General features: G+C 36.5%; 1 protein-coding gene across 1 annotated transcript; it reads left to right on the plus strand.

Moving 5' to 3' along the window:
- Positions 1-5,006: 5,006 nt before the first annotated feature.
- On the plus strand, positions 5,007-6,827 carry LOC121419585 (cell adhesion molecule 3-like). Its single transcript, XM_041614041.1, has 3 exons — positions 5,007-5,732; positions 6,092-6,222; positions 6,717-6,827. The coding sequence occupies exons 1-3, from the start codon at positions 5,255-5,257 to the stop codon at positions 6,825-6,827; spliced, it is 720 nt and encodes a 239-aa protein (XP_041469975.1). The 5' UTR covers positions 5,007-5,254.
- The last annotated feature ends 18,112 nt before the right edge of the window (positions 6,828-24,939 follow it).

The following is a 24,939-nucleotide window of genomic DNA, read 5'->3' on the forward strand; positions in this document are numbered from 1 at the left end:
AAGTTCCTTTCTCGTTTGGCCTTTGAATTTCTGTACTTTCCTTGCATCCGCCATACTGTGGTGACCATTGTACCTTATAATCAGTTTTACGATTATCTATACTTTGTGCTTGTCGATATCTTTTCTGGTGTATAAGCATTTCATTTATAGTATTGTCAGAGATGTGTAATGAATGAAATTGCGCCAAAAATACATAAGCTTCATAATCGCAAGGTATCTAATAAAATGTTTTCATTTTTCCCCCTTTTCCCTTCAATTCGAAATGGATACTCTTGCTTCAACTCATAAAGTTTTGAACATGATTGGTTCTACTCAATTGTCCACTGACGTACAAAAAAGAAGAAAACACACACACACAAAACAACAACTTTGCGACCAAGAACAAAAAAAAAAACAGTAAAAATAAATGAAAATAAGTAAAAGGGGCAAGTGAAATATTATTCTGTTTTCATTTCAGTTTATATTTGTCACAAAATGGATGTCGCGTACCGGAGGAAGTTGTTGTAGTTTCTCAATTTGTTGTGATACTGCTTATGTTTTATCTTGTAAATCGATTTTTATTAGTCTAATAATGCGCCCTCAATCGGTAAATTCAAATCTAAGATTTGAATTTACCGATTGAGGGCGCATTGTTATCATGACTGATCATAGAAAGCGTGTCGCTTGCCTATAGTTGTTGCTTAATTTCTTTGATTTGGTGATACGAGCCAAATGACGTGAGTATTATTTGTATATCTTAGAGTTTATTAGTTATGTTATCAGATAAGCCGAGTGGCATGCTGAAATATGGTTCTTAAGTAATGAAATTAATGGGTCATAGTTATGTAGGCCGAGTGAAGTAGTTCAAATGAAAACGGCGTATACATGTACATGCATACATTACGTAAAGGAAAGCGTACAGTTATACGTGGCGTAGTTGTGTATGGGAGGCAAGCAGCTTGAATTTGGCGCCTTCGGGAACGTGATGAACTCATTGTTAATTGATATGTTAACATATGAACGACGTAAACATAGACGCTTTTTAAAGACGTATTTAGTTTACTAGCAGCAATTGCCCGTGGCAGCACAGGGGGTAGGAGTCATCTTCTTTATCAAGGTGTGTGCCTGTGAGTGTGAGGGTGTGTGTGTGTGGAAGGGGGGGGGGGGGTGACATGTATGTACAGCTAGACTGCCTTTTTACACTGAAAGCCAAGCAGTCTTTTGATGAAATGTTTTTGAACAACTGATTCATAGCAGATTTCTCTTTCAATTAATATAGATAGGAGGTTCAATTAAGTTTAGCATCTTAGGTTGAACTGGAGGAAGAACTTTAATAATCATTACAGATCCATCTACCTATAGAATTGAAAAAAGGTATAAGGACACGGTGTATTCAGTGAGCAGTCATACTACATGGGTATTTTGTTAATCACACAGAAATAAAGTTTAACACATGAATTAGCCAACATAATACTAAATATACTTAATTTATCTGAAAATGAATTTTAGAGACATTTAAATTTTGTTCAATGTGTGTAGCAGAGAAAGAAAATGACATTGTTACCAATGCACAGAACTGAGAAAATCTGATCAAATTTACCCTTCAATAAAAGGTTAATAGCAATTAACAAATAATAATAATTTCGGAGTTTTGGATCTTAGCACTGAGTTCATTGTCTGACTCAACCAAACAACTTCATCAAGTTGGAATTAAGTATGTGTGTATGTGTATTTGAGTTTTGTCAGACGTGTATCAATCAGATATGATTATTTACGTCTGGGACCGACGTTTAACGTCACCATCCGAAAACGTGACCAGGGCTCGAACCTCTGCATCAATTTGTAACTTCCCCACAGCTTGGATTACAGGCGCACGCCACAACGCCCAGTTTTAAGATTTAATCCCTTACTGTGGCATCAACCATTCAAAATAAATGTTACGTTTTACGTCCAAATTTCTAACCACCGAACTGTGTGCAAGAGAGCAATGACACAGCTTAGCCGTGTGCTTCAGGTAACGGAATCTGTTAGAATATAGGATTAAATTTAAACGATGTGTTAGTGAAACTGGGCAGGTTGCTAGGTCATTGGATTGACCTAATTATTAAGAAAATATAACTTTCTCAAAGATTCATCATGAAGGTTTTATCTCCCGATTTCACTGATGTTGACATAGATTCTAGGCCTACATATTATATTCTCATTTCATTCTCACCTGATCGGCAAGCAGGTGACAGGGAATGTCAAATGTCAAAGAAATCGAGAGATAAAGCCTTTGTGCTGAAGTTTTGCAACATGTAACGTCGCAAGAAATACCACAATACACATTGCTTGTGTTACGCATTTGCGATTACTACCGCTGCAGAGTATAAGTACGAGTGTAGCGGTATCCACAGCGGCGCCTAGTATTGGATATAACCACACGCGTGTGGCCACATGCATGTGACTGTATACACTGTATATACTCCGAATGTGAACTGCCCTGTAACATTAATGGACAATAGGATTATTACAAATGTAAAATAATCTTAGATTATTTTATATTTGTAATAATCGTATTTATGTCTAAAAACATGATTGACATTGATCTTTGAAATTCTAACCATTTCCTATTCAATATTGGAATCCAAACATTGACACCAATCTGATCCATTGAAGTTTAAACTGCTAATGATCATGGGCCACGGACCGGTTTTGAAGGGAGGGGGGGGGGGGACTCAGCATCCATACGAAGAATCATAATAAGATGATAATTTTTACGTTTTTGTTCAAGGTTTAAGAAAAAGCGCGGGGGCTGAATTCCCCGCAGCCCCCCCCCCCCCTCCGTTTCCGCGGCCGCTGATGCTGATGTTATTTCTAGTGTGTGCTTCATTTCAGATGGTAATGTTGAAAAAAAATATCACCAGCACCAGCTGTCAATGTGTAGCTCGAAGATTTTTAAATAGCTGTAATCTATACGATCGTTCTGCGAAAGGGAATGGTGACCTCTTGGACAATAAATGCTGTAGATATTACTTATCTAATGTTAAATAGCACACGAAACCGGATCAGGAGTTAAAAAGAAAACCAGTAGCACTCGTCTTACACAGTACCAGCGATATTTTCCCCAAAAGTGTATAGCACGTGGGAGTCTCCTGCAAGTTTGACTTTATAAGAGTCTATTTGCCTTTGTTGGATTTCATGTCATTCTGAAAGCAAGTTTTCGTACAGCCAGATTCGGCATGATGACAAGCGCTTGTGGACACGCTTTGGTTGTTTTTGTTCTAACGCTCTTCAGTTGTGGTAGGTTTACGTTTCGATTCATTTCTAAATCTGGTCCATTTTCCGTTAACGATGAAATGGTTTCTGTAATCTACATCAAGCTTACCGTAAGTACAGTATGTGATGAATTCATTTATTCAACAATACCACATTACAACGCATCTACACGCGCTCAAATAGGTTCTACATAGTGACTTATTGACAAACATGTATTTTGGAGAACATTTCAATACAATAAGAATATGAGCAAGGGAGAAATTATATTAGCCGTCATTATTAAACGGTGAGCGTCTGGTGATATATAAAACTTCTCTTACTGACTTCGGAAAGAAATTCAATCGATGATACCAATTAATCAGTGAATGAGGTATTATAGCAGTTATGAAATGAATTACTAGGGAAATAAATTGATAAGTGGATTAAAAATTGAAAAAAGGTAAAATGATAGAATGGGCAGTAAAATTATACATTCATAATGATACCCCTTACACACTGACTGAAATTATTTTCATTGCATTAATTCGGGAGAAATGACGCCAACTGATTCATCTTCATTGGCAAAATTGTCTATCTCGCAGAAGCCGGAGGATTTAGTGTGACCATCAACAGAGGCAAGTATCTTCCAGTCATAGGCGAAGATCTTACACTGGTCTGCACGTTCACACTACAAGTCAGAAATATGGAGATCACGTGGCAGAAGGATGGTAAATCGCTCGCAACACGCGATTGTCAGGAAAATCGGTCCTGTAGGTTTACTGTTCTAGACCAACGGAAGTTCAACTTGGTGGCAGATTACTCCAGTGTTAATCTTACGATAAAACAACTGTTTGGTGACGACGGTGGCCATTACAGTTGTTCTGTTCGCCAAACTGCCTCTCCCTACAATACAGTATCAAGGAGCATAAACGTAACGCCATTTCTGCCAGGTGTAGTAATTGTTTAAAAATAATATTCAAATGAAAATCAACTCGATTTGGACAATGAAATCGTTAGACTCAAAATGCAAAATGCAGTACGATTTTATCATGGCTATATTCAGAAAATAATTATTTATACAGATTTTAGAACTACGTGAAGCACGATCACTCTAGGATAAATTGGAAACTGAGAAAGGAAAGTTTCATCAGCGGAAAACCATAACCAGACTTAATATAAGAAAAAAAAAATAAAACCCATGATTCTTTTTTTATACGATTTGTCGATGTCATTACTTTACTGGAAGCCAATTCCACTTGTGTGTTATTATTGTGCATATGAGATAAATACTTTTTAACCTACAATATTTTCAAATAATGTATAATGGAAGCTTAATCGGCATCCACAAGTTCTTTTATTTAACGTAAAATAATCCAAATAGATAATTTATAATTATCTATTGAAAATGAACATAAAATGTTGCCAAAAAAATAGTGACGTAACTGTAATTGTAAACTCCTCATTAATTTTCTCCCTTCTTTCACAGCTTCACCTACAATCGTCATAGTTGCCGAAAGATCGAGCCGTCACTGTTCCAATAACTCCACTGTAACGGTAATGGCCGGAGAGCCAAATATCTTAACATGTAAAGCAATGCGAGCAAGGCCTCCTGCAACTGGGTTGTAATAGATGATCTTATTTCAAATCAACAACTTCAAACTGATGTCGTAGAAGACAACAGCTACACGTCTCGGAAGGTTGTTACTATCACGCCCTCAGCGAGTGATCAAGGAAAGCATATTAGCTGCTCGACTTCTCATCAAACACTCCCGAGTTATCGTCAGTGTAGCGTTTACTTAAATATTAACGGTATGTCAACGCCACTGAATGAAACTAAAACAGAAGTCCAATATGTCTCTTCCGGTATCTAGTAGGGCCTTAAATCAAAGGGCAACAAAATAATTTCCCTGACCTTTTAATCCACAGTTTGGAGGGAGATTTACTGTTGTTAGATGAGTCTGTGTTTTTCGCAATCTACTAAGGGTTCTTCCATAAAATCTATCCCACGTAGTTCAATTTCTATTGATTGAATTGATCGATGTCCAAGTTCAAGTTTGATTCTCATCATTACACAATGCATATTAAATTTGTTGCATGTTATAAACACAAGCAAATTAAAATTGAAATACACTATACCCTCTTCCATCTTTTTAAAATTTTTCCTTATAAAGTTCTTCCCTCTAGCACGACAATCTTTCAATCTGGAAATGACAAGGACACCCAGACATCACCAACAGTTATTTACGTTCAAGAAGGTTCTTCGGCTTCGATCAGCTGTCAAAGTATTGGATCACGACCGGCAGTTGAACTGACATGGAGAATTGACGACCCTGTTATTCCTCCTGGAAGTATTAGTCGGTCGAAGACTCAAAATGCTGTAGACGGCAGTCTGTTTGATACCTTTAGTACTTACAAGTTCCATCTGTATAGGAAGTATCAGGGGTTGATTCTCTGGTGCTTTGTATATCTGAGTGAAGATTTTATCGAACGACACTTTGTTACAATATCAACGTATGGTAAGTGTATATTTCATCTCTATTATATATACATGTACATGTGTGCGCATGTCTCTGTTGGCATTTTACAGACGTCTCTGGGGGCAGTTAGTGACTGAAACGTTACTAAGCTATATAACAAGGGAGGTGTGTATGTGTGTGTGTAGTAGTAGTAACAATTCGATGTATTTTCGTTGTGGCCGATATATTTATGATCTTCTAGAATGGGCGTTTGGGAAAGCAATATATTGTAATTATTTAGGCCGACATGTTTATTTTTGCTACATGAAGCTTCATCAAGCAGAGCACCCATGGCCGCTAATGTTTTTGATGCTTTAATAGAACATGTCACTTTTTGCATTTCTCTTAACATGCTACAGCACCACCGGATGAGGTCGTTATGACTTTACCTGCTGAATTAAAAGAAGGGATAGAAGGTACCGTGATCTGCAAGGCTGCCAATGGGTACCCAGCTCCTCGCATTTACTGGTACATAGGATCAACAAATATGGCAGGTCATTCATCCCTGAATATTATTGAAAATGATGCAGGTCGATATGATGCTGAGAGTACTTTAACTTTCGTACCAAAGATGTTGGACCATGGGAAACATCTCCTGTGCATGGCAGTTCTACCTACATTATCCACCACTTGGTCTGTGAATGATAGCATGGTTCTAAACGTAACAGGTGCCTAGTTATTCAATATGATTTTCGATGCTTGTACATTATAGGAAGTCCATAGAGTTTTGAACAATTTTAGTATATGTTTATAACTTTTGTGTAATATCTGATTGGTAGATTTTGTTAATATCTGTAGATTATTTATGGACAACAGAAATGTTTCTGGGCCAGCTCAGTTATCGTCTTTTGAATTGATTTTTAACTGAATTTTCTTAATGACATAAGTATAATCCACCTGTTGTGTCTATAGACTTACTTACATGTAGATAAACTACTTAGCTAACTATCAATTATTTTTAAATAAATTAACTTTACACTGTAGTTAGACCCGATACACCTTCTTGGTTCATCGTCAGTCAACACCAGGCGACATCTTCGACTATCCTCGCTGCCTGAGAACCTATGTACGTCAGAGCTGGACATACAGATATAATGTCGCTAGGTCGATCAGATTGTATTTTAAAATTTTATTGTCATATTTCACACATGGATAACAGAATATCAACACAATACAAACGAATGCCTTTGACAGTAATGCTAAAAGATACAGTGGGCTAAAATAATGAATGACTGTATATGTTTATAACCACCAATGAAAATCTGCAATGAAGGAGACGGGACACACACAAACACAAATTCAGACTAAATTGTTTTGAGAGAGCCAAAGACAAGAAGGCGATATCATGAATCAGATTCGTATATCCAGATCTCTTCATAATGTTCAGCAGTTCTTTTCTTTTTTCTCTGCTGGTACCGGAAGCCATCACAACCAGCGAGTTGTAGAAATTAATTCGTAGGAATAAAACAAATATTTTTTATATTAGACAGAATGACTGGTATGCAGTTGCGCTTAGGCAACATAAGGGTAGATGTGACTTTCCCTGATCCAACTTTCAGAGGTCACCAAAATGCAAAAAAAAAGTGTTTCGATAGAAAATTTGAAGTAAAATGAATGAAATCCTTTCTTCAGGTTATCAAAGTCATCTCATAAGAAGCGCATATGTGTCAAACATTCAAGGAAGGGTTGGTTTATGGTTTGCGCCAGTTGAAGATCGACAAGGCATGTCAGGTAAGATCGCGGTGCGATGATGTCATTGCATAAGGTCATCCCGAAGGGTATGTGTCGTGGCAGTTCTCTGAACGCCTTCCCAATCCATTGTATGCTCGGTTAAGCAACCTCGACATCTAACCGGCTATGGGAAAGAGCACACTCTGTCGTCCGAACAAATGCAGCTATATATTTGATATATGAAATATCGTACTTTCATTTTCGACCGCTGACAAACTAAGACATAAAGCCGAACATGCCCTTTTGAAATGTGCTTAACGGCATAGGCTAGCGAAAGTAAGCGAATAAATCTCACCGTCATCATTATTACATCAATGTGTTTTAGACACATCGGGAATGTCTTAAAAAACAATTTGTCTCACCTACTGCAACTATCTTGAATTTTGATATTGAATGTTTCTTTGTTATCAGGATTATTGGATGGGATACTATCACTCTGATCTCAAATGGCTTATCAAAATTGGTGCTTGTTTGCTCTTCTTGTTTTTGGCAAAGGTACGTCGAATTTGATTAAATTTGAATAAAATTGAATCTATACATATTTGGATTGTAGCCGTTTTTTCTTCTCTTTGTAAAGGTAGGCTGTTAATAAAACAAAGAATATAGAAAGTATGACTTCTTCCGTTACTGTATTATTATTTTCAGTGAGTTTAAGGTCAAAGCAGACTGCTGACCAAAAAAAATGTCTTCCCATTCATGCTTGCCATCAGCAGGATCAGATTTTTTTTTCTTTCACTTAATTGCGTTGTTCCCGTCTGTCTCGGAAATCGCTTCCTGGGCATATATCCATCTAAAGACCATGGACTGTGTTACGCATTTAAGGTGCACGAAGGGTGTTATCCTTCGCAAAATGGTACAACCTGCAGCAAAACTTGAACAAGTGCAATTTTGAACCCTTTTTGACATGTTTGAGTAAAAGTAAAAAAAAATCAACGCAAATCTAAAAGGATGCAACTTTTAAACCCTTGAGAGTCTATAATAGATGCCCACCCTGTATAGTACTATGAAGAAGCAATACTTCTGCTATCACTAATAATTGACAATATTGCTACACAATCCATTTACAGGCTCCCCCTCTACCATGTCTACAGCCACGATATCTTTTCAACCAAGACAGTCGCTACCCGTCATAGGACAAGATTTTACGATGGAGTGCACCTATTCCCCTCCTTCGGATGTTCGCACTGTCAAGTGGAAACACGAAGAAACACCAATTGCGTCTGAGTGGTGCACAACTGCAAGTGAATGTACACCCAATATTTCAAATCCTACAAAGTACAAGTTATTGGGAGATGACCGCAGCACATCCCTTACAATAATCAATTTGAACACTGGTGACAATGGGAGATACACATGCAATGTATTTGACCTACATGGAGAACGTTCAACGACTGAACTACTGAAAGTACTAAATCGAGGTAAGAACAAAAGGGAGGTTTGACAGCATTGGTGACATTTCATTCCACGTAGCTCAGATTTTTGTTTAACCACGCACGCTATTTTGCGACGCATAACATCATTTTAATGTTAGTAATTTCTAAATCATGACCATGTTCTTACTGAAATTAAAAAAAAAAAACATCCCTACGAAGTAGTTAACCGCAATGAGCGTGATGATATAAAATTAAATATCTACGAATGCGTATGCCTAATACTCATCCAGTATTGTGCCATCATTCTTACCCACTGAAAATACATCTTAATGAAATATCTAAATAATTTTACCTAGAGCCCGAGACTTTTCGCTGTTTAAGCAGTAAAAAAAATAAACTTGAATAAGGATTCCGGTGTAAAAATTAAGGGTAATGCCTTTTTTTAGCACGTGTGAAACCAAACTTGAATCATGAACGCTAATCACAATCACGAAGTCCAATTCGACTCCGGAGGAAGTTCCAGTAAAATTTTACCCAAATTACGGTACGAATCTTCTGTGTGAAAGTTCAAGTGATTCTAAAGATGAATTCAGGATTAAAGTGTGAAAAGGCCTACGATCAAACTGCAAAAATTCTATTGACGATGCTTTTTTTCACCAAACATGTGAAAGGTGATTTAATTGTAGATATTTTTAGTTTTACATAACCTCCGTCACCTCCTGCTTTCTGTATCATTTCATATAACGGGCTCTTTCCGACGTGTTATTTGTAAGAAGTTAATAAATATGAATACAGGTTATACATAATATAAATAATATGACTGTTTTATTGTTTTTTATTATTTATTTGTTTATTTAGCCCTTTGAAAAATTTGCATGAGTTCATACTCGCCAACAAAAAATCATTCAGTGATTAATCATTTAAAAACTGAAATGGTAAAGAGCTATTTGGGATGAGGATGTTTATTTCTAATGTACTGTGTTTTTCTCCAGTTCCACCCTCACGGGTTTTCATTTCTGACGCCGAATCGGGACGGCAATACTTGAACAACGCCAATATAGGTATAACTGCTGGAGAGTCGTTTAGCATCACATGTGGAGCAAATAGGGCAAGGCCTCCCGCAGTACTGCAATGGCCAGTACCAGAGGACGTGCCCATTGTTCATCAGGATCAATCTGATGTCATTGAAGACGGATCTTACATCTCCCGGAGAGCCTTGACGATCACACCCACGAGAGATGACCACGGAAAGATTCTCAGCTGCATCGCATCACACCCGGAAATACAAAGGAGTCTTAGATCCTCATTTCTTCTGAATGTTCATGGTATGTGTCATTCAGGGAATCCTAGATTTTCAGTTCTTGCAAAACACTCAATTCATTCACCATAGCTTAAGCATTGGACAAAATATGCTAACACTTTACGTCGATTTAAGCTCCATTTCAATCTATTTACATGCATATCTACAAAAGGACGAACGAGCTGTTTCCAAGCATCATTCCGCAGTCCACACGATTTTTCTTTATCTATTTTTTTATATTGAGATCATCTCTTACTTATTTACACGCAGTATCATTAAGTTACAAAACCGCTTTCCACAAAGGGCCTGTCTGCATATCATACAATGCTTCATTCTTCTTTCTAGTACTTTCTCTTACGATTCTTCTCTTGTTTGCCATGCATACAGTTCTTCCTTCCAGTGTGCTGCTCTTTCTAACTGGAGGTAACCAGTCACTCTCAACAGTCCTACACGTTCAAGAAGATTCACCGACTTCAATCACTTGTAAAAGTATTGGGTCATTCCCAGCAACTGAACTATCATTATGGTTAGTTGGTGACTTTGGCAGGACTCCGATCCACGCAAATGTATCAAGTAATAGGAGCGTTTTAGACGACACTTTGTTTGACACTGAAAGTACCATTACCATTAGACCAGATGCCACGAACAATGGAATGCACATTGTATGTTTCTCGAATATGGACGATGTTTTCTTTGTTAAAGTACTGACAGTTAGACTATTTGTTTACGGTGAGTTGTTTCCTTCAATATCTTTAAAAAATAGAGTCAATATTGTTAACTGATAAAAGATCATCAATGAAAATTCATCTCGAATAGCCTAAGCAAACCTGAAAAGAACTAAAAGATAGCTACTCATGTGTTTTTTTTTTTCAATAAATAAAATCATTTTTGCTGTTAGTGATGGTTTAAAATTATTTCGTTTGATTCCCAATATACTGTCCGGGCTATGTATAATATAAAAGAAGCTTAATTCTACAGCTGAAGTTTGACTATGACCAATAGCTTTTTATGTTTGTCTGAAGGTCTACCAGATAATGTCGTAATGATTGTCCGTGGTGATATGCTCGAAGGCTCTGAGACCAACATAACATGTACAGCTCTTAATGGATACCCCGCTCCTCACATCCACTGGTATATCGGGTCAAGGAACGTCACAGGCAATTCATCTGTGAAGACATCCATTAATCGTGCTGATCGATATGATGCTGAAAGCACTCTGGAAACATCATACCAAATAGGTTTGACCACGGCAAACGTCTTCTCTGTCAGGCAACTCAACCTACTTCATCCACTTTGTGTTCCGTGAATAACACACAGGTTTTGAAAATATAATTTCAACCTTAGATCAGGACGATGACTGTAATGAAAACAAAAAATCACCAGATTATTCAGTTATAAAAAAATGAATAATGAAAAAAATATACATAATTATTGACAACGGAATTCAAATGAATTTCCACAGTTCCACTCGACAATGCTCCATTTCGATAATTAAAGCAAGGTTTATCATGGCCGTACCCATATTTTTTCTCGGGGGGGGGGTGTTACACCCACAAATGTAATAATCGCCCACAAATGTAATAACGCCCACAAATGTAATAACACTTTACCCACAAATGTAATAACGCCCACAAATGTAATAACACTTTACCCACAAATGTAATAATTTTTGATCGCCCACAAATGTAATAACACTTTACCCACAAATGTAATAACGCCCACAAATGTAATAACACTTTACCCACAAATGTAATAATGCACTTTACCCACAAATGTAATAATGACTTTACCTACAAATGTAATAAATTTGAAGTGATTTTTGGCGAATTCGTTCTAAACTAATATCCTATAGTAATGCGTTCATATAGCACAAAAGTTCAAAGTCTTTTTTCCAGACCCGGTAAATGAAATATTACAGTACAAGTCCAAGTCTTTTTCAAGACCCGTTTTTTCAAAATTATAATATACGTCCAAAGTCTTTTTACCGGATCCGGTTGTTTCAAAATTATAATATACGTCCAAAGTCTTTTTTCCAGACCCGGTTAATTAAAAAATTATAATGCAAGTCCAAAGTCTTTTTTTTCAGACCCGGTCGTTTCAAAAGTTATAATATACGTCGGTGAGGGGTAAAGACAACACTCTAAGCCCAAGCATTTTAAGTGGGTTTAATTTTTTAAGATTGGTCTCATCAGCTGTCAATTTTTTTTTCAATATTTCTTTATCTTTTAAATAACCGGGTCCAGACGAAAGACTAAGCATAATACTCGTATTATTCCATAAGAATAAGAATTTGAGTCTTTTGTTTTTAGGATTGCTTAAATCATTTTTAAATCACCGGGTCTGGAATAAAGACAACGCTCTAAACGTGTGCTTTTCTACATGCATGGTCTTAATTTGGAGGATTGTTGGTTCTTAGATTCGTTGTTGGGGGTTGAGTTTTATTGATTTTTTATTCCTGAAATAATTGTGTCTGGAGGAAAGTCGATCTTCGATAATCGGTCTTCATGTTGTTCCACAGTAATTAGATTATTGGGTATTCGTTTTAGAATATTTGTAAAAACTATTTTATTTTTCAAATAGTAACCAAGTCTGGAGAAAGGATGTCTGCTTTACCCACGCGTTATTACAATGTTTTGTAGGGGTAGTAGTATTATTTTAAAAAAAAACATATTTTTACTGGGTGAAACTTTGGAAATTTGGTCTTAGATTCGAAGTTTTTCAGTTACTTTTTTTTAATAGCCGGGTCTGGAGGAAAGAGTACGTTTTAAAACTCGTGTTATTCCACGAGAATAAGAATATAAGGTCTTATGTTAGAAGATTTTTTTTTCGTAACTGTTTTAGGTCTGGAATAAAGACAACACTCTAAACCTCTTTTAAAACAGGTTCTTAGGTTGAAGGTTTGTTTGGTCTTAAACTTTGATTTTTTTTAATTCTTACTATTAGCGTTTTTTTAAAGAAAAAAATGGTCGGGCTGAAAGACTACGCTATATATCCAGCATTAATAAGATTATGGGGTCTTTATACTGTTTTTAAACTGTTATTCATAATGATTAAATAACAGGTAACCGGGTCTGGAGAAAAGACTACGCTTGATTCTCAATTTACTAATATATATATTATATATTAGTAAGCTAAAACAACAACAACATTTACTCTTAGTGCATTTATTCACAATATACACCGTATAAGTTGAAACAACAACAAAGACATTTATTCCACCAGTTTTAATTATCTGGGACTGGAGAAAAGACTAAGCTCGATTCCCATTTTTTTCCACAGGAATATCATTATCGTATCTTAGTTTGGACTTATATTATAAATTTGGAAATAACTGGGTCAGGAAAAGACTTTGCACTTATTAAAATTCTTGAAACAACCGGGTCTGGAAAAAAGACTTTGGGTTTATATTATAATTTTTGAAACAACCGGGTCTGGAAAAAAGACTTTGGGTTTATATTATAATTTTTGAAACAACCGGGTCTGGAAAAAAGACTTTGGATTTATATCACAATTTTTTAAACAACCGGGTCTGGAAAAAAAGACTTTGGACTTTTATTATATTTTTTTAAACAACCGGGTCTGGCAAAAAGACTTGGAATTTATATTATAATTTTTGAAACAACCGGGTCTGGAAGAAAGACTTTGGACTTGTACTTTGATGTTTTATTAACCCGGTCTGAAAAAAAGACTTTGCACTTTTGTGCTATATGATTACTATAGGATTTTAGTTTAGAACGGATTCGCCAAAAATCCCTTCAAATTTATTACATTTGTGGGTAAAGTCATTATTACATTTGTGGGCGATCAAAAATTATTACATTTGTGGGTAAAGTGTTATTACATTTGTGGGTAAAGTGTTATTACATTTGTGGGCGTTATTACATTTGTGGGTGCAACAGGGGGGTCAAAACGCATGAAATTTCTTAGGAATGTTTCTCAAAGTAATTATTTTATGTTTGCACAGAAAGTGATCATGCTGTTATAATCTTGAATATTGTTCCAACCATACACGTGACTTCATATTGTTAACTGAGTACCCCCAAGTACTCCAGTTAAAAATTGTGATGAGGATTAACACTTCCGTAAATAATTGATCCTCTATGCACTAGGCAGACGATTTAACTAGATATTTATTAATCCATGTCTAACATTTAATGACCAGTATATCAATGGTGACAAAACAGTTGTTGCATCTTTATTTCAACAGTGGTCTATGCATATGGCATATGATGTATATACATATATTTTTTCTCATGTTGTTGGATTGATTTAGCAAAAATATAAACAAAAGGGATAAAACCTGTTTCATAGTTTTGTTCTGTCTGATGTTGTGGATGGGCAGGGTTGACAAGAATGATTCAAGTAATTCCTGCTATGAATAGCTTGCGTGGGAACGTGTTCATGGTAATAAAAACCCCGCCAAGTACCATTTCAAAATACACATAGAAAAAAAGTGAACACTCTTGTTAACAACCTCAACGATGATTTTGCTACATTTAACTAAAGGTTAGTGAAGAATAGATTGGCGGTGCATATAGACACACGCAATTTTGGTTGATTGGGTATACCCGATGTTTTCTTAGGACCAAATGTAATCAAAAGAGTAACTTAAATGGAATAATGAGAAATCATGACTATACATTGACAGGTGCAATACACGTAAACGTGGATGTCAGAGAAGTGAAAGCTGCAGATTACCAACGCATGCATTTAATTGGTATCAGCCTCTAGATGGAGCTGCGATGACGCCAGTAAATAAGGTCTTTATTAAGTTAATGACATGTGATGTAATAAGTAATTTCAAAGTTGTGTGTATGTGTAGGGGGTTATCTGCAGTTTATGTAATTCATTTAAATGAAATCCTAATAAAAACATGTTGAAAAAAAGTTATGGCATGGAGTGGCTAGGTTGTAAATTGACAATTTGTTGTGTATTATTTGAGTGCCGATTAACGGCAGTGGCATGCTAAGAGTTAGCGGTGTCGATTAGGATCAATAGGGTGAACTTTACACACAATAAATGTGTTCAGGAACACTTTCACTGAGTTACCTCTGATTGTGTTCGTTTGGGCACATGTGTCGTTACGGTTCTCTGGACGCCATCCCACTCCATTGTTTGATGTAAGTAGGTTATGCAAACTTCAACCTCAAATCGGATAAGAGAAAGAGCACACTCTCTCGCCAGATCATTGAAATGCCGCCATACACTTAATATATCTAATATACATAACATCGTACTTTCATTTTCAACCGTTGACAACTTAAGACATCATGTCGTTTTTTCGTAATGTGCTTTAACGGCATGGATGATTGAAAGTAATCGAACAAATTTCATTGTCATCACTATTGCTTCACTGTGTTTGGGACACATCGTGGATGTCTTCTAGAAACGAAATTTGTCTCACCTACTGTAACTGTCTTACATTTTGATAATAAATGTTATATTGTTACCAGGATTATTGAATTGGATGCTATCCCTCTGATCTCAAATGGCATGCCATATTTGGTGCTTGTTTTCTCTTCTCTTCTTTGGTAATGGTAAGTCGAGTAAGATTAATATCCATGCATGTTGGCTCGTAGCATTTCTCTTTGTAGTTAATATAGGCTATGAATAAAATAAACAATATTACAATAGAACTTCGTCCGCTATTCTGTAAGATAATTTTAAGTGAGGTTATACGGCCCACTACATTCAGATGTCTGTAAATGGTTGTTTTCCAATTAAAAAAAATCTTTCTTCCATTTTTAATTCCGCTATTTGTCTCTGTATGAGCCTATGCATCTGATGATGACGTTTAAATTGCATAAAATACAGGAACATAAGGTCACAAAAGGTGCAATCAGCAAAGAGTGCAATGTACATGATAATTCTTATAAACTTTGTTTAAGAGAGACCAATTGTAAATCCTTTTTTATTTGCGCTCACGATTTATCATCTAGAGCTGACTACGTTTTTTCTGTATAAAGATGTAAAATATCTGAAGAAAGAAATCTTCAGCAAAACTAGAAAATGTGCAAATTTGTTCCCCTTTGAGTCAAATACCAATACGAATCTTGAAGAACGCAACCTTGCACATATTGATATTCTAAACCAGGTGCAATCTTGTAAAGTACTATGGATAAGCAATACATTTATTATCACAATAATGAAGAAAAGTTCCTACCCAATCCATTTGCAGGCTCCCCCTCTGCCTTGTCTTCAGCCCCGATTTCTTTCCGACCAAGGCAGACCCTGCCCGTCAAAGGAGAAGATTTTACGATGACGTGCATCTATGCGCCTCCTTCAAATTATCGTGCAGTATATTGGAGACACAAGGGCATCCAGGTAGCTTATGAATTGTGCAGTTCTATGATGAGTAGCTGTACAACTTCTGTTCCTAATCCTACAAAGTACACGTTATTGGGAGATGACCGCAGCACATCCCTTACAATAATCAATTTGACCACTGGTGACAATGGGAGATACACATGCGATGTTTTTAACCTAGATGGACAACGTTCAGCGAATGAAATACTGGAAGTAATAAATCCAGGTAAAGAATATGGGGAGTGTAATTATACTCAAAAGTTAGACAATCAACAAGCTAGACACTTAATAATTAATATTGTGATTTATTTTTGTTTATTGGTAAATCACCTACCACTCTGAAACACTGAAAAACAAATCTATTACAGTACTCGTCAAAGTAAAGTCATAAGATGATATACAAATGCGATTTCTACCAACATCTCTGAATATTTTATATTTCCTTGCGAATTTCAGAAATATCAAAATCAAAGTCCCGCATTCTTTCAAAATCCTTCTTACGAGACATTCATCACCGTGCATTATTTTATTGTATGTCTATGCAGACAATTTATTGCAACAGTCAACCCACCATCCCCATCTTACGACTGTCATTTCAGACATGTACATGGCCCTGTCTCCTATTTGCTAGCTATAAGACGTTTATTTCTACACAAATAAATGTCTATGATTGTTACTCATTCCTGTTGAATAGTATGTCTTTTAATGAAAAAAAAATCAGATTAGCCATACCTTAAATAACAAGACACACGACTATTCTGAAATAGAAATAAACTTCACTCAGTATGATAACATTATTACTGTCTCTGGAAAAAAAAGTTTAACATAAATGAAAAATAAAACTGAAAAAAAAATGCAATTGATAGTCTACAAAAGTACATACAGTCACTATGAAGTCCAGTCAAGAGGGCATTATTGGGGCTTTACCTCTGTCCATGCCATTGACAGTGCCAGTGCAATCCAGTAGTAGTTCTTCACAATCTACTTGAGATAGCAATTGGGATCTATGTGTTGAACTGTTCGATCTCCCTTAACTCAAAGCAAAGTGTTAAGCTATCAATATGTTATACAAAACTTTATAAGAACGTCATGAAGATTGCAAAAATAAAAAAGTCCATTATATTAATCATCGAAGTCTTGTTTGTCCGTCGATGCAACGAGGACCATCAAATCATCCTGGGGCTTAATAATTAGCTTGATGGGTCTGCAGATGGCTAGTCAGGCCAATCTGTGCCCTAAATAGTCTCTGGCAGTGTGGACAGGGAATATTGGCTGTTGCTACAATGGCTACGGCCACTACGGTCCTATTGGACTCACATGCTTCAGCACCATTATGTGCTGTTCGCCATGCTCCTCTGTCTTGGGCTTTCTGTTCCAATGTAATTCTGCGTGATAAATGATAATAAGCATTAAATATACATTTGAAAGCGTCATTCCAGCATCGTAAGCGATAAATGCTCTTAATGCCGAGCTATAGACTTATCAACTGTTGTTAAACAAACCTATCACTTTGCATAAAACTGTTTGAAGCATTCTCACCACCGATTTCTAGCAGACCACGCCCAGCCATAGCAACGACAGTGTAGAAATGTAGTCGCGCTATAGGGCACACATAAGTATTACATACCCCCATTCACTCACGTGTATCATAGCTCATCAAAAAATCATTAAAAATCAATCCTTGATAGATTTTGCTTTAATTCACTGACATTAGTCACAATTAACAGTACATTAAGACTCGATATGTTAATCAGGTACTTGCCCAGCTCAATCAAACGTTGAATGGCCTGAAATAAGACTAGCCATAATTTCTGCCGGTTCATTGCCAGAAAAACCAGAACTGCATTGTGGGTAATAATAATTAGAATGAAATCCAAAAATGCAGTCTAGCCACCCGAAACGCCTTGATAATGAAAGAATATGAATATAGCATTATCTCTATCGTTTTTCTTTTGGTATACAAACATTTGATCTAATTTTAATGAATTGTTTTAATCAATAAAGTCATGTGATCTTTACTTACGCCTGTCCGACATGCTTTGAGCGCAGATGAATTACTCTCGTGTGCCCTATACGATCGTGATGCAAGGGGAAATGGCGACCTCTTGGACCATACATGCCGTAGATATTACTCATTAATGTTAAATAGCACACGAAACCGAATCAGGAGTTGAAAAGGAAACCAGTAGAACTCGTTTGACACTATACCAGCGATTTTTCCCCTGAATGTATAGGAAGAGGGAGTATCCTGCAGGTTTGACTTTATTAGAGTATATTTGCCTTTGTTTGAGTTTTTAGTCGTTCTAAAAGCAAGTCTGCGTACAGTCAGATTCGATATGATGACAAGCGCCTTTGAACATGCTGCGGTTGTTCTTGTTCTAACCATCTTCAGTTGTGGTAGGTTTACTTTGGTATATCTGTATTTGACCCATTTTCCGTTAACAATTAAACGAGCACCGTATCAAAAGATTCACTGTGTGTATATTATAAGTACTTTTATATGACAATATTATTTTGCAACACATCTTTATGTGCTCATATTCAATATGTAAAGCGACTTACTGACATATTTTGAAGAACAGAATCCTTCGATTTCGTAAGAGGGTGACCAAAGGACAAACATATTCCCGGTCATGGATTCTGGTGATTTTTACACACCCCGTCCTTCTGAATAGAAACACGCGGCCTTAATTAATCAATGTATAATGCATCAAAACATTTATAAAACGATTAAATAGTGAAATAAATTGATAAGTGATTAGAAAAAAAGGAAAATTAAATGATTGAATGAGCAGTGATATTGACAAAGGAATGATCTATAATGAAACCCCTTACAAACTCACTGAAAATGAATATATTGTCATATCATTAATTCGGGAGAAATCACACCAACTGAAATATCTTAATTTTCCAAATTATTGTCTTTCAATCTCGCAGAAACAGAAGGATTTGGTGTGTCGATCAACAGAGGCAAGTATATTCCAGTGATTGGCGAGGATTTTACATTAGTCTGCACGTACACACTACATGCCAGAAATAAGGAGATCACGTGGCAGAAGGATGGTGAATCACTGGCAACATGTGATTGTAGGGAAGATCGGTCCTGTAGATTTACTGTTCTAGACCAATGGAAATTCAGCTTGTTGGCAGACGACTCCAGTGCTAATCTTACGATAAAACAACTGGTTGGTGATGATGGCGGGCATTACAGATGTGCTGTTCACCAAACTGCCTTTCCCCACAATACAGCATCAAAGAGCATGCTCGTAAGACCATTACTACCAGGTGCAGTAATAGTTTAAGATATAATGATCAAAGACAAGTCAATCCAATTTCAACAATGAAAGTTTAAACTAAAAATACATTACATATTTCATCACGGCTATGTTAAGAAAAAACAACAACATTATGCAGATTATTGAAGTACGTGAAACGCGATCAAGAAACAAACTAATAAACAAAGCTAAACTAATTCATCAGCACATAACCGTAACAATTATGACAAAAAAAATGCAAAAAAAAACAACGTTTCGTTCACTATTTATTTTGTTGATATACATCGTCGATCTCACTAGTTTACTGGTAATCAATTACACTTCTTTTAGGAGAGAAATACTTTTTATTTACAATAATAGGAATGTGTCCATTCATAATTCGATTCAAGCTTTATCGACATCCACAAATATACGTACTTTTATTCAATGTAACATACTCCAAGAATAGATAATGAATGATAAATTTGACGCAGAAATAAAATCGTAGATCGTAGCCCATGATGTGACCCCCCCAAAAAAAAATAATAATTCAAAGTTCTTGTTTCTGAAAGAGTCGTTGAAAAGACGTGTATTCATGGGCATCCGCATTGTGAAGCTCATCCTTCTAAGAATATTGTTTACCTGCGTTACGGTTGTATAGCAGGTAAATGTTGTTTGTTTCGTTAATGTTCGTAAACCTTGCAGGAACGCATAGTCAATGGGGTTCGAAGCCCTGGGGTTCGAAGCCTCCGTGGAATGTAATTACAAGTGCATTGGTGCATTGGAGCTAGTCGTCGGGCAAGCTATATCCATATATTGTGGTTAGAAAGAGTCTCGTGTATAACCAAATCAATGAATGAATGAATAAATGAAAGAATGAATGGATTTAGGATGTGAGAATTTTACAGAAATTATAGAACAGACATCAATAAACACACACACCCCACAAACATTGAACCGTTTTAAATTGTGCATAATTGAGTATAGCTGTAATAATATACCCCTCATGAATTTTCTATCTTATTTCACAGCTCCGCCTTCAGTAATCATAGTTACCGATAGATCAAGCCGTCTCTGCTCCGATAACACCACTAGAACGATAATGGCCGGGGAGCCAAATGTGCTAACATGTACAGCATCGGAAGCAAGGCCTCCTGCAGTCCTTAACTGGATTGTACCAGATCATCTTACTTCCAACCATCAAGATCAGACTGATGTCGTTAAAGGCAACAGCTACACGTCTCGGAAGGTTGTTACCATCACGCCCTCTGCGAGTGATCAAGGAAAGCATATCAGCTGCTTTGCGTCACATCAAATACTCCAGACTGATCGTCAGTGTATTGTTTACTTAAATGTTCACGGTATGTTAACAAAATTGATGAAAATGAAAAAAAATAAAAATGATTTTCCTGACATTTTCCTCAGATTAGCAATTATATTATGATGTTTAGATAAGTCTTTATTTATTGTAAACCACGAAACGTTCTCCCATAAAATCTAACCCATATTATTTCTCCGTCACTACACAAGACATAAAATGGTATTTTGTTTTAAGCCCAAACTCTTTCAAATTGACATACAGTATATCAAAAATTCTTCCTTCTTTTCTTCACCTTTCCTATAAAGTTCTTCCGTCTAGCACGACAATCTTTCAAGCTGGAAATGACAAGGACCACCAGACATCACCAACAGTTATTTACGTTCAAGAAGGTTCCTCGGCTTCGATCAGCTGTCACAGTATTGGATCAAGACCGGCAGTTGAACTGACATGGAGAATTGACGACCCTGGTATTCCTCCTGGAAGTATTAGTCTGTCGAAGATTCAAACTCCTGTAGACGACAGTCTGTTTGATACCTTTAGTACTTACAAGTTGCATCTGTATAAGAAGTATCAAGGGTTGATTCTCTGGTGCTTTGTATATCTGGGTGAAGATTTTGTCGAACGACAGCTTGTTACAATATCAACATATGGTAAGTGTATATTTCTTTATGCATATATGTATGTCTCTGTTGGCATCTTACAGACGTGTCAGGGGCAGTTACTAAAATGTTGCTAAGCCGTATAACCAGGGAAATGTGTGTGGTATTCGTCGATATAACCATTGGATGTCTTTTCGTTGTGGTTGATATTCTAGAATGATTATGATCTTGTAGAATTGGCGTTTTGGAAAGCAATTCATTGTAATTATTTAGGCCGACATGTTTATTTTTTCTAAATTAAGCTTCATCAAGAAGATCACCCATGTCCGCTAATGATTTTGATGCGTTAATAGAACATGTCACTTTTTGAATTTCTCTTAACATGCTACAGCACCACCGGAAGAGGTCGTTATGACTTTCCCTTCTGAATTAAAAGAAGGGATAAACATCACCGCGATCTGCAAGGCTGCTAATGGGTACCCAGCTCCTCACATTTACTGATACATAGGAACAACAAATATGACAGGTCATTCATCCTTGAATATTAGTGAAAATGGGGCAGGTCGATATGATACTGAGAGTACTTTGACATTCGTACCAAAGAGGTTCGACTATGGGAAACATCTCCTGTGCCTGGCAGTTCTACCTACATTATCCGCAACTTGGTCTGTGAATGATAGCATGGTTTGAAACATACCAGGTGCCTAGTTGTTCAATATCGTATCAATGTCATTTGCGATGTTTTCCAATTATATTTTTGAAGTAAGGAACTCCATAGAGTTTTGCAGAATGTTATGATATGTTTGTAACGTTTGTGTAAGTCTCCGTGTTTCTGGACCAGTTGAGATATCGTCTTTTTAATTAATAAATTCGTAATTGACTTTTATTAATGAAATAAATAATCCGTCATGTTGTGTCTATAGAACTATTAGGATAAACTACTTTGCTAGCTATCGATTATTCTTAAATTACTTAATTTCAAACTGCAGTTAGACCCCATTCACCTTCTTGGTTCATCGTCAGTCAACACCAGACGACATCTACGTCTATCTTCTCTGCCCGGAAACCTAGATGCACCAGAACTGGACATGCGGAAACAATGTCAGTAGGTCGAATCAGATTTTATTGTAATATTTCACAAAATAAATAACAGAATGTAAACACAATACAAAGCATTGCATTTAATGATTGTGATACAGAAGGCAGTGTGTAAAAATAATGAATGACTGTATATGCTTATAACAATAACTGAGTAGTGAAATGTAAATGAACTTTCATAAAAAGCAGAGCTTGTGAAAATATGAAATCAGCAATGAGGGAGACACACACATACAATAATTCAGACTACATTGTTTTGAGAGAGCCAAAGATAAGAACGCAATAGCATGAATCAGATTCACCAAAAAAAAAAACATGATGGGAGCAATCTAATACCTTGTATACACTCTACTTCTAGTGGATTAAAGAACGGATCACTCCACGATATATTGACGGTATTTGTATTTACAATATACCGTGCGTTCATTATTATGTGGAAGTATTTATGAAATATTATACCTGGCTATACATTTTACATTTTAAAGAGTGAAATTCATTATTTTGAAGCAAATTGAATCAAAAGGCAAGTGGAAACATAGTATAGACATGGCGGGATCTAAACAAATCAAAGAAACTTTACCCCAGTAACATATAAGTCATATACATGTAGGCGAGATAGTATATTTGATTGTGATGATATTCATAACAAATGAAAGTAACCTTACTGAGCATTGTAACTTGAAACCTGGTGATCAGTCATGGGAATCATTTTTTTAACGTTTCACCATACATTAAGAACAGTGCAATCATTCAAAGAAATCAGGCCAGCGATCAGTCAATAAGCTTGTCGTTCAGAGGCAATGATGAACTAAACGAACATTTTTTTGTCGCCATCACAGCCTTTACAAGCTAACCAGAAGAGGTACAAAGACACGGATTGAGGTTATAATCACGCTCCGATCCCTCATACTTCACAATGATCCTTGCCTGAATGATATATATATATATGAGTTTCTCCACGTGACTACGTGCATACAACCAGTCAGCGCAGTGGAAGACAAATTTCTCTTTCCCCGATTGTGACACGACAGAAAATTCCTCCAAATCCGACTTCAAAACGATATCACTTGTTGACAAGACGTTTATTTCACCAAATGCTTGGGTACTCTGTATTGCGATGGTACTTGTTCTTTTCGAATCGGTTAGGCTGATGACATTGATATTGCACTGCTTGGATTGATTGGCGAGGATCATCCCATTTCTGTCAACATCAACGTTCTGCCAATTATTACCGGCAAAGCTGTCATCCTTTGGACAGGTAGACATACACTGACGTTTTTAATCACATTTGGCCTTTCTGTCGTAGAGACTGATGCATTAAAAAACTGGTTAATTAAAAAAAAATGCTATTGACAACGAATTTCAAATGAATTTTAACAATTTTAACAATTCCATTCGACAATGCTTCATCCAGGCGGCCACCTGGTTTCCACTATTCATAGACTACAACTTCAGCGATGTGATATACATGCTCCGATCTTCATCGATGATTAATTAGTGATTCCTGTGATGATATTTGTTGCATGCATGGCGTTACTGTCCTCCTCCCACACGAACACTTCTTCATCACTGATAAATCCACGAATTCCCGGTTTCTCGACGACCGACGATATATGGCTTGACTTGACAAGCTCCCATTTGCCGATGTACCCATCAATTATACCATAGTATTCTCCAAGTTCTCCCTCTACAATCTTCACTCTCTTAATCTCACGATATATTCTGTTAAGGATGTTGCCAGCGTCTTGATGCACATTCAAAATGTTTCATCAGAAAATGTTAGTACCTGGTGAGTTTGATTCAATTTATTATATTCACCAATCTTTTATCCCGTTTGGTAATTTGTATGACAGTCTACTAAATATTCTTCAATGTATAAATTTCATGCATAATTCGGCTAGTAATATCCTTGATCCTTTTAGAAATGATTTCGCTAATTGTCATCACATCTGAAAAGGAGAATTTCTTCTCGGTTTTCGATGATTCTCTCTCGCTTTGCTGTTTAAAACCTTCCATATGTCATGTATGTCGACACGTTCCTTCCTATTTCCTCTTGTAGTAGAGATTACCGGCTCCTCTTCATCGATGATTACTTTGATCATTCTGTTCTCTTTTTCCGTGCTCTCTTTAACTTTTCTTCGGAAGCAACCTAAAAGTTATCGTTGACTGCCAGGAGATGCTTACTTATTGAGGCCTCGGCGGACGCGATCGTAGATTCAACGTTT

This window comes from Lytechinus variegatus, chromosome 8, assembly GCF_018143015.1.
Source record: "Lytechinus variegatus isolate NC3 chromosome 8, Lvar_3.0, whole genome shotgun sequence".
Taxonomy (NCBI): domain Eukaryota; kingdom Metazoa; phylum Echinodermata; class Echinoidea; order Temnopleuroida; family Toxopneustidae; genus Lytechinus; species Lytechinus variegatus.